Source organism: Rhinoderma darwinii, chromosome 5 (genome assembly GCF_050947455.1).
Source record: "Rhinoderma darwinii isolate aRhiDar2 chromosome 5, aRhiDar2.hap1, whole genome shotgun sequence".
NCBI lineage: Eukaryota > Metazoa > Chordata > Amphibia > Anura > Rhinodermatidae > Rhinoderma > Rhinoderma darwinii.
In genome coordinates, this window is record NC_134691.1 from 7,482,646 (window position 1) to 7,493,929 (window position 11,284).

At 44.5% G+C, this 11,284-nt stretch overlaps 1 protein-coding gene and 2 non-coding genes across 3 annotated transcripts; all 3 read right to left on the reverse strand.

The window, feature by feature from the left end:
• Positions 1–3,499: 3,499 nt before the first annotated feature.
• Positions 3,500–7,684, reverse strand: RPLP1 (ribosomal protein lateral stalk subunit P1). The gene is made up of 4 exons (XM_075825697.1): positions 7,462–7,684; positions 5,178–5,252; positions 4,886–4,994; positions 3,500–3,624 (listed from the first exon to the last, which is right to left on the reverse strand). The coding sequence occupies exons 1-4, from the start codon at positions 7,531–7,533 to the stop codon at positions 3,542–3,544; spliced, it is 339 nt and encodes a 112-aa protein (XP_075681812.1). The 5' UTR covers positions 7,534–7,684; the 3' UTR covers positions 3,500–3,541.
• LOC142654759 (small nucleolar RNA SNORA62/SNORA6 family) lies at positions 3,999–4,155 on the reverse strand. The gene has a single exon (XR_012849099.1). It is a non-coding gene; the product is annotated as a small nucleolar RNA SNORA62/SNORA6 family (small nucleolar RNA).
• Positions 6,224–6,380, reverse strand: LOC142654760 (small nucleolar RNA SNORA62/SNORA6 family). The gene has a single exon (XR_012849100.1). It is a non-coding gene; the product is annotated as a small nucleolar RNA SNORA62/SNORA6 family (small nucleolar RNA).
• Positions 7,685–11,284: the final 3,600 nt, after the last annotated feature.

An 11,284-nucleotide genomic window follows, 5' to 3' on the forward strand; every position in this document is an offset into this window, starting at 1 on the left:
CCGTAGAGGCTTCCCAGGTCTTTTTAAGGTAGAAGTCGCCCTTCCTATCCATAGGGTCAGACAAGGAGCCTAGATCTTCAAAGGGAAGTGTGTTTCCTTGATATCTTGGCTCTGGAGCGTCAAGTCTAGGGATGTTTTCCCAGTCCTTGCATGCCTCGTCTTCAAAAGGATACTTCCTTTTGAGAAATTTGGGAATACTTGTTTTCCCATCAGGATTTTTCCATTCTTTTAATGAGGTTAGTTATGTTTCTATGGATAGGAAAGGTTCTATTCTTCTTAGGTCCTAGACCTTGAAACATTATGTCCTGGATGGACCGAGGTTCCTTAGGATCATCTATATTCATAGTCGCCCTAACCGTCTTTAGGAGTAGGTCTATGTCCTCAGTTGGGAACAGATTCCTTTCTCCCTCGTCCTCACCTGAAGAATCTAAGGAGCTGTACTCCCCTTCTCCTAGTTGAGGATCCTCCTCAGCTGAGGAATCAGAATCCATCCGGCTAGAAGGGGCAGACGGAGGATCTTTTTTCCTCTTAAGGGACTTTAGTGAGTTCCTAACTTCAGCCCTTACAATATCCTTGATACTTGTGGCTAAGTTTGTAGACTCTTCTGAGATGATGTTGTCTAAACATTTCTGACAGAGCCTTTTGTTATAGGATGAGGAGTTTTTTTTAAATATCGCACATTCCTTGTTATGAGCCTTATCCTGTTTTTTCCTAGGACAATCCCTGGCCTAAACATATGTACAAGAGAAAGGGAACAATATTAGGTAAGGCAGAGGGTTTTTTTTTTTTTATCTTACCCCATATTACTGGCGTCCTCAAGTACCGGACTGGAGGACTTGGCATCCGAGCGGTCAGTGCGTCCTGGCGCTTCTCCATAATGGAGGAAAAAGACTGGAGACCGAAGCTCCTGCTCTTTCAGGCCTAAATAGGCCATGGATTGGCTGGGAGGCCCTCGGCTCTGGACGCTGGAGCACCTCCTCCCCACATGGGTCACCGGAACACCGCACCCTGGAGTGTTGGATACATTACCGCTTGGAAGTGACCCGTCGCGGCGACCGGAAGCGCCAGTGAGAGCGCCGGAAAGCCGCCAACGCTGGGCATGGTCCGGCAGAGCCGAACGAGACCCCGGGAATCCGCTCCCCGCCAGAGGGAGGCCCACAGTGTGGACCTTAAACCACGTCCTTTTGCTGCAGCAGGAGGGAGGCGATGGACCGGGAGGAGTACCTGTACCAGACTCAAGGTTGCTCCCTCCAAAGGAGACTTATACCTTTTAGAGCACCCCTAGTGGAATAAGGTGAGACCTTGCTAAAGGGTCTGCAACCCCAGGAGAAGTGCTTTTTCCTCAGGACAATCCTTCCACCCGGAGGACAGGAAACCTGACTGGGTGTGTGGAGAGGTGTCCATTTTTATATCCTCAGGTTTCCTGTCCAGCGGATGGGACGTCTCTCCAGGGGTGCCATCATAGGTGAAAGGGTAAACGTTGGATTTCTCGGCTGCATGAATAAAGTCTCCATGCTGCAACAGTATTATTTTGGGGAGAGGATTGCGGCGTAACCTGGAGCCCCAAGAGATCACCATGGCCATAGACCTGGGCTGAGGTACAGTACAAGTCCTGACTGCCATTAATATGTCAGTACATCAGTTTCCAGGAGGTCAGCCCCCTTCACATATAGTTTATTCTGGATGCTTCATAATAACTCAGACACACGTGAAGCGCACCCATAGGCCCGAATTATAGAGATGTATAGCAAAAAAGAAAATGTTCATTTGATCTGTCGGCCATTGATATTTTTTGCTGGATAGAATAGTGTAGCAGACCACGGTATTCTATCCACAGGCATCCAGTAAAAATATAACATAGTAGCTTATGGGTGACAGATGCCACCCATTACATCATGAGATTTTCATGAAATATATGTTAAATGGATGCAATTATAGCCTACAGGTGCTGTGATACAGATGCCAAAAAATGGAATCTGCACCCATCGGCTATAATGGAATTTGTTTAACGTATACATCATGTTTAAAGTGTAGCTAAAGGTTCGACAGACTTCTAACATCTCATAGTGACATGTCAGAAGTTTGGATTGGTGGGGGTCCAAGCACTGAGACCTCAACCAATCGCTAGAACGAAGCAGCTGAAGGTCTCGTGTGAGCGCTCAGCTGCTTCGTGTCTATTCGGCTTTTTCCGCAGAGCCGATGTATCGGAGGACGGGGTCATAGACTTTCTTCTGAGTCCGTACACGATACATTTAATTCCGGAAAAAGCCGAACAGACACAAAGCGGCTGAGCGCTCACACGAGACCTTCAGCTGCTTCGTTTTAGCAATTGGTGGGGATCTCAGTGCTCGGACCCCCAGCAATACAAACTTCTGACATGTCCCAAGTTTGTCGAACGTTTAGCTACACTTTTAAGTCACAGATGTTCATTACATATTAGTTACAGACCACATAATAGTCAATGGGTGATGGAAGGCATTGGTTATAGAGTCGAACATACTTCAGGAGCTATTCCTGGCATATACATCATATGGAGACCATTAAACAGTGTGAAAAGAGCTTCACCGGATTACAGAATAGACATGATTAGACTATTAGCAACTCAATTTGTACAAGCAGAGCTGCAGTGTAAAGCACGGAGAAGCACCCTGAATTTCTGCTGAAATAGGTGTATTTCAGACTCCAAATGACAAAGCAGTTGAAAGAGTCAAAACACTGACAATAGCCGGAAACCATCACCCATAGGATAGAGGAAATGTTTTAATTACTTTCACTCCTACGTAACGGCAGCATAATATGGTGGTCTACTGTACTAAAGTGCACAAAAAACATTGTATCCTTTGACTAATCACCAAGTATAAAAGGTATACAGCGGACTCCCCCTGCCTCCTGTATATACATGATATACGGCAGCCATCAAAGGAGGTGGGGGGGCAGCTCTCCATCTGAGCACTCATTTTGTTTTGTGCCAATTGGGCTAAGGGTATGTTCACACGATTAACAAAATACGTCTGAAAATACAGAGCTGTTTTCAAGGGAAAACAGCTCCTGATTTTCAGACTTTTTTTGAGCAACTCGCGTTTTTGGAGCCGTTTTCAATAGAGTCAATGAGAAAACGACTCCAAAAACATCCCAAGAAGTGTCCTGCACTTTTGACGAGCCGTCATTTTACGCGCCGTATTTTGACAGCGACGCGTAAAATGACAGCTCGCGTCTGCACAGAACATCGTAAGACCCATTGCAAGCAATGGGCAGATGTTTGCCGACGTATTGGAGCCGTCAAATTCGAGGTGTAAAACGCCTCCATTACGCCTGAAAATTGGTCGTGTGCACATACCCTAATAGTGCAGCACACCAGTCTCCATATATTGCTTCCCTTATACAGGGCATGGTATGATGACAGATCAAACACATGATATCACTACATTTGGCCCATTTTAAGTTATCCACCACCCCCCCCCCTTCCGTTATTTTTTCATGAAGTGCACGAGCCTCAGACTTCGATGGATTCTCTTTATTACAAGTCCTCTTACAAAAGTGTTTAATCAAAGAGCCCGAATCCCATGTCATCATCTGACTCCTCGGATTCTTCCTTCTTCTCTTCCTCCTTTTTCTTCTCTTCAGCTGCAAGATACACAAAGAATTATTATACCGGCTGAATATAATCCTGCCCCATCCCATGACCTGCACCCTTCTAGAGGCGGCTGCCCTGGTGATCGGGGAAAGCAGCCAGTACTTCCACATTTACCCTGGGATTCAGCAGGTATTGCCATGCTGGGGGCATAACAATTGGTCCATAATAGCAAAATAGGCTCCAGGGGTCAAAGGGTAAACATATTGAAACATTTGTAATTGCTTTAGAGAATTATTCATTATATAGTAATTATAAATCTTATTTACATAGTACTCATTGCCCAGCTGTGTGACAGGAGATTAGATTGTGAGCTCCTGGGGTCAGGGACTGATTATAAGACATTATATAGCACTATACACAGAAGACATGTGGCAAGAATTACTATCAAACCCCAGTCATTGGAGCCGTGCTGCTCCTTGTGGTGTTAGCGAAAAATCTGCCGTGTTACTGTAGCACACTTCCGACACTCAGCGTTCATCGACCAATGACGGCCTCAGCGCCAAGCTTTAACGGTGTGCGGAGACAACATACACAACGCCAGTCACATCTACTAGTCATTACTGACAACCAACATGGCCGCCATTACAGCCGCACAGAGGTAGTCACCCAGGTTGCCTCTCGCCTCTTCAAAAGACAAAAGGGGCAGATTTACTATTGCTGTCTAACGTTTAGACTAGGCGGGCAGAAGATGCACCAAATGTCTGTGGTGCACACTGATAAATTTGGCGCATCTTGTTGACCTGTTAGGACACTTCTTATACCACCTTTGATTGGGCTTATTTTGTGCCATATTTTTTGGCACATTTTATGTCACCCCCTCTTTCTGTGACACTTTAAAAATCTGGTGTAAAATGAAATGCACTAAAGGACATCAAAATTGTGGCGTTTTTCTGTCATTTTAGACGCAGATGCAATAGTAAATCTGTATTAGTATTAGTCCACTGGCTGAAAAGAATCCTGCCCCACTCCATGACCAACCAGTAGCCACTGTTGAGGCAGTTCACCTGGTGATCGGGGAAGTGGCCAGCATGTCCACAATTCCCCCAGCACCCACTGAAGTAAAGTCAAGTGACCAGGTCCTCCTGACAGACACTGAGGACGAGGTCAAGCGGGACTTTCAACCTCATTTTAATCAGATCTATTTTCCACTGCTCAGCGTTCAGAACATTAGAAACTTGTAGGACTATAAAGCCACTTGAGATGTTAATAAAGGATCAGTGAATGAAAACTGCTGAATACAGGATTCATTACCTGGAGCAGCAGCAGCCGGAGCTGCACTCCCAGCAGCGGCAGGAGCAGGGGCTCCACCGCCAGCACCAACGTTGCAGATCAGGCTGCCGATGTTGACATTGTTGAGAGCCTGAGAAGAGAAACCGGTCGGGGAAGGGTCAGAAAAAGGCAAAGGATGATGCAAATTCTGTCATGATACATGTGTACAGCCCACTTCATAACGACCCCCATCATTTTCATGCAATGCATCACCACCCCATCTTCATACAATGCAGCGTATGTGCGACACCCCTACATTACATGGAGAACGCACCTTAGCGAACAGGCTTGGCCAGAAGGGCTCCACGTTGACACTTGCTGCTTTGATGAGAGCGTTGATCTTGTCTTCCTGCAGAGAACAATAAAGTGTCAGTCAAGGCTTAGTCAAGTTATACACCTTCCCGGATAGTCCAGTGGCCTACAACATTCTGAGGGGTTAGGGGGTCTCAGCATTTATGGGGTATCAATAGGACAACTCTACCGGATACATGAGGCCAATATAGAAAACTGCATTTACCACTTCCTGCACTTGGATGAGACATTACATGCTTAACCCCTTAAGAACTGAGCCATTTTTATTGTTTTCACTCCCTGTGTTCCAAGAGTCATAACATTTGTTTTTCCGTCACTAGAGCGGTGCGAGGGCTTATTATTTGCGGGAGGTGTTGAAGGTTTCTAATGGCACCATTTAAAGTACCATATAATGTGCTGGGAAACCCAAAAAAATTTACGGACTGAAATTGGAAAAAACTGGGATTCCTACATTGTTTTTGGTTTTTATGGCTTTCACCGTGCAGTAAAACAAACGTAACTTTATTCTGCGGCTCAATACGATTACGGTGATACCAAATCTATAAGGTTTTCCATATTTTATTACTTTAAAAAAAATTAAAAATAAGACTATTTTGTTTCATCACATTCTGAGAGCCAGAACGTATTTATTTTTCTGTGGATTGAGCGGTGTGAGGGCTTTTTTTTTGCAGGGCGAGATGTCGTTTTTATTGCGAACATATTTTTCCATGTATAACTTATTGATCACTTTATTACAATTTTTTTGAAACTACGAACTACGGTGAACAAAAAACAGCGTTTTGGCATTTTACACTTTTGTGCCATTCACCGTGCGAGTTAAATGGTATATTGTAATAGTTCAGCCTTTTACGGACGCAGCGATACCAAATTCTTTTAAATTACTTTAGACCTGGCTTACATAGAACTGACAACTCCTATCATTGCCCAGCTGTGTGACAGGAGATTAGATTGTGAGCTCCTGGGGTCAGGGGCTGATTATAAGACATTATATAGCACTATACACAGAAGACATGTGGCAAGAATTACTATCAAACCCCAGTCATTGGAGCCGTGCTGCTCCTGGTGGTGTTAGCGAAAAATCTGCCGTGTTACTGTAGCACACTTCCGACACTCAGCGTTCATCGACCAATGACGGCCTCAGCGCCGAGCTTTAACGGTGTGCGGAGACAACATACACAACACCAGTCACATCTACTAGTCATTACGCCCGCCATACAGAAGGTGGTAAAGTCATCAAACAGACAATGCAGCACAACCCGTGAGGTGTTCAGGAGCCTGGGAAAGTTGGGTGATCACTACACATCCCACAGGGCTCAGCAGAGTCACTCCTGGTTACCCGATATGTCCATCTGTCACTCAACTTTCCTAGACTCCTGAACGGCAAATATTTGATGTACAGCAGATCACCAGGTTTCTGCCATATTGGTCGCTGGTCTTATCCATTAGTTAGGAATATCACTGCTTTATAGTACTAGAAGCCTCAGCATACTGGGAGTTGTAGTACTGTACATGATTGGAAGCCGTTCGATGACGCTCCACCAGGTAATAAGCAGGAACGTGACATACATGCGTTATAAATGCAAACAAAACTTTACAGAGCCGGATGAGAGTTGTAGTCCCCCCACTACAGTCCAATGGATCTTTCAGGAATTAGTTTTTTAATGTGATTTGTAAAGTTTCAGATCAGCAACTTCCCAATATACTTTCTATCAGTTCCCCCTATGCTTTCAAGATCACTGCTTGCTGTCAGTGTAGAAAATGTTCTATCCAGAGGCTGTTCGCCTTCACAAACCTAATGCAATTGTAACAAACACAGCTGTGAGCAGTAACAAGAGCAACTAGACGGCATACAATTGTAGGTCACGAGAATATTACCATTCACTGACAAGCAGCTTTCAATAAAGGAATTCACCGACAGCAAGCAGTGTTGTGGAATACTGAGCAATTGAAGCAAAGGATTAGAAACGAATACAATCTACATAAGACTGGACGACCGCTAACACTGGTCCATCACTATGGGGATGCTGGGAGTTGTAGTCCTCAAAGTGAAGTATACAGTATAATCCTGACTAGGCCTCGTTACACTGGGCAGTTACGGGAGTTTTTACCCTTCTCACTATCCTGCTGAGTTGTAGTCCGTAGAAAGATACGGAACTAGTCTAAATATGGCGAACAAGGCTGGGACTCCCCAGGTTTTAGGCCTCAGATACAGCGCCGCCATGTTTCTCCCCACCCCATCTCCTCACCGTGATTGTGATTTCATCATCGTGAAGGATGAGCGCGGAATAAATACAGGCGAGCTCGGACACGGAGGCCATTGCTGCGATGACTGGGCGCTTGTCTGGGTGTGGATGGCCGGGTTACAGGGTGCTAGTCGCCGGATAGATACCAGGCCTTAGCTTCAACTGAAGAACCGAGCACCTTATACCGCCGCCGTCACTGAGGTAAAGAGGGAGATGAGGGGCGGAGCATGCGCTTTTATAAGCACGCGCAAGAGGCGGGAAACTGTCTTTTCTTTTTTTCTCCCTTTTTTAATAACTTTATTTACAAATAATTCTGAACATTCTGTTAACGCTTTTGTACTTTGTATAAACGATATTAATAAAGTGTCAATCCCGATCCTGAAATGTTTCCAAACCTTATAATAAAATAATATCCAGGAATAGTGTTCTACTCTCAGCTCATGTATCTAAGCCTGTGTGATACTGTCTGCTGAGCTGTGTATCTAATCCTATCATGTGTGATACTGTCTATTGAGCTGTGTATCTAATCCTATCATGTGTGATACTGTCTGCTGAGCTGCTGTATCTAATCCTATCATCTGGGATACTGTCTGCTGAGCTGTGTATCTAATCCCATCATGTGTGATACTGTCTGCTGACCTGTGTATCTAATCCTATCATGTGTGATACTGTCTGCTGAGCTGTGTATCTAATCTTATCATGTGTGATACTGTCTGCTGAGCTGTGTATCTAATCCTACCATGTGTGATACTGTGTGTGATACTGTTTGTTGAGCTGCTGTATCTAATCCTATTATGTGTGATACTGTCTGCTGAGCTGTGTATCTAATCCTACCATGTGTGATACTGTGTGTGATACTGTCTGCTGAGCTGCTGTATCTAATCCTATCATGTGTGATACTGTCTGCTGAGCTGCTGTATCTAATCCTATCATGTGTGATACTGTCTGCTGAGCTGTGTATCTAATCCTATCATGTGTGATACTGTCTGCTGAGCTGTGTATCTAATCCTATCATGTGTGATACTGTCTGCTTAGCTGTGTATCTAATCCTATCATGTGTGATACTGTCTGCTGAGCTGAGTATCTAATCCTATCATGTGTGATACTGTCTGCTGAGCTGTGTATCTAATCCTATCATGTGTGATACTGTCTGTTGAGCTGTGTATCTAATCCTATCATGTGTGATACTGTCTGTTGAGCTGTGTATCTAAGCCTGTGTGATACAGTTTGCTGAGCTGTATATCAATTCCTATCCTGTGTGTTACTGTCTGCTGAGCTGTGTATCTAATCCTATCATGTGTGATACTGTCTGCTGAGCTGCTGTATCTAATCCTATCATGTGTGATACTGTCTGCTGAGCTGCTGTATCTAATCCTATCATGTGTGATACTGTGTGATTAGCTGCTGTATCTAATCCTATCATGTGTGATACCTGTCTGCTGAGCCGCTGTATCTAATCCTATCATGTGTGATACTGTCTGCTGAGCTGCTGTATCTAATCCTATCATGTGTGATACTGTCTGCTGATCTGTGTATCTAATCCTATCATGTGTGATACTGTCTGCTGAGCCGCTGTATCTAATCTGATCATTTGTGATACTGTCTGCTGAGCTGTGTATCTAATCCTATCATGTGTGATACTCTCTGCTGAGCTGTGTATCTAATCCTGTCGTGTGTGATACTGTCTGCTGTATCTAATCCTATCATGTGTGATACTGTCTGCTGAGCTGTGTATCTAATCCTGTCATGTGATACTGTCTGCTGAGCTGTGTATCTAATACTATCATGTGTGATACTGTCTGCTGAGCTGCGTATCTAATCCTATTATGTGTGATAGTGTCTGCTGAGCTGTGTATCTAATCCTATCATGTGTGATACTGTCTGCTGAGCTGTGTATCTAATCCTATCATGTGTGATACTGTCTGCTGAGCTGTGTATCTAATCCTATCTTATGTTATACTGTCTGCTGAGCTGCTGTATCTAATCCAATCATGTGTGATACTGTCTGCTGAGCTGAGTATCTAATCCTATCATGTGTGATACTGTCTGCTGGGCCACTGTATCTAATCCTATTATGTGTGATAGTGTCTCCTGAGCTGTGTATCTAATCCTATCATGCGTGATACTGTCTGCTGAGCTGTGTATCTAATCCTATCATGTGTGATACTGTCTGCTGTATCTAATCCTATGTGTGATACTGTCTGCTGTATCTAATCCTATCATGTGTGATACTGTCTGCTGTATCTAATCCTATCATGTGTGATACTGTCTGCTGTATCTAATCCTATCATGTGTGATACTGTCTGCTGTATCTAATCCTATCATGTGTGATACTGTCTGCTGTATCTAATCCTATCATGTGTGATACTGTCTGCTGTATCTAATCCTATCATGTGTGATACTGTCTGCTGAGCTGTGTATCTAATCCTGTCGTGTGTGATACTGTCTGCTGTATCTAATCCTATCATGTGTGATACTGTCTGCTGAGCTGTGTATCTAATCCTGTCATGTGATACTGTCTGCTGAGCTGTGTATCTAATCCTGTCATGTGTGATACTGTCTGCTGAGCTGCGTATCTAATCCTATTATGTGTGATACTGTCTGCTGAGCTGTGTATCTAATCCTATCATGTGTGATACTGTCTGCTGAGCTGTGTATCTAATCCTATCATGTGTGATACTGTCTGCTGAGCTGTGTATCTAATCCTATCATGTGTGATACTGTCTGCTGAGCTGTGTATCTAATCCTATCATGTGTGATACTGTCTGCTGTATCTAATCCTATCATGTGTGATAATGTCTGCTGTATCTAATCCTATCATGTGTGATACTGTCTGCTGTATCTAATCCTATCATGTGTGATAATGTCTGCTGTATCTAATCCTATCATGAGTGATACTGTTTAGCTTTTGATGGGCGTCAAGAATCCTCCTGTGTCTTTGTGATCCTGAGATGCTGGGAACTTCATCAGATTCTCCTTTGTTTAGAAGCGTCTGTTCCTCTCACCTTCATGTCACTTCCATTATTGGGTTATTGATTCCTCGGGGTCACGTCTCCCCCCGTACGGCTCATATCTTGCTCAAAGTCAAAGGCTATGTTCACACGGAGTATTTTGGGGGAGGAATATCTGCCTCAAAGCTCCAAACGGAATTTTGAGGCAGATATTCCTCCCCCAAAATACTCCGTGTGAATAGCAATTATCGCGCCGTTTTTCGCCCGCGGCCATTGAGCGCCGCGGGCATAAAACACGCTTTCTCCTGCCTCCCATTGAAGTCAATGGGAGGTCGGAGGCGGAAGCGCCCGAAGATAGAGCATGTCGCTTCTTTTTCCCGCGAGGCAGTTTTACTGCTCGCGGGAAAAAGACGCCGACGCCTCCCATTGAAATCAATGGGAGGCGTTCTCGGGCCGTTTCTGCCGAGTTTTGCGACGCGGTTTCCGCGTCAAAAAACTCGGCAAAAGACCCCGTGTGAACATAGCCAAAGTCCTTTATTCTGCAGAAACCTCCTTTCGTGTTTTTCAACGTTCCAACTTTTCACTACTGTTTGGACGTCGCCGGCTCAGACGCCGCTCTCCTCATCTTGATTGGTCCTGTAGTCAGATTTTCTCGCTGAGGAGATTCCTGTTTACAATGTTTGATCAGCGGATACAATTGGGTCAGAGGTCCCGCTGTCAGGTCCGTATTTCACACCGAATAACCACCTCTGTAAATTGAAAGCTGAAGGCATGCCTGGAAAGAAGTACACCACACAAATGTCTGAGGTACAGCTTCAATGTCAGCCAGGAGGGACTGAACTTTATTCAGAACAAAGAAACACACACAGAGAAGA

Excerpts from the sequence above, each read along its gene's own strand:
- RPLP1 (XM_075825697.1), bottom strand. The coding sequence starts at position 7,533 with ATGGCCTCCGTGTCCGAGCTCGCCTGTATTTATTCCGCGCTCATCCTT. Across the intron at positions 5,253-7,461 it reads ATGATGAAATCACAATCACG|GAAGACAAGATCAACGCTCT; the intron begins GTGAGGAGATGG and ends TGTTCTCTGCAG. Across the intron at positions 4,995-5,177 it reads GGCCAAGCCTGTTCGCTAAG|GCTCTCAACAATGTCAACAT; the intron begins GTGCGTTCTCCA and ends TTCTCTTCTCAG.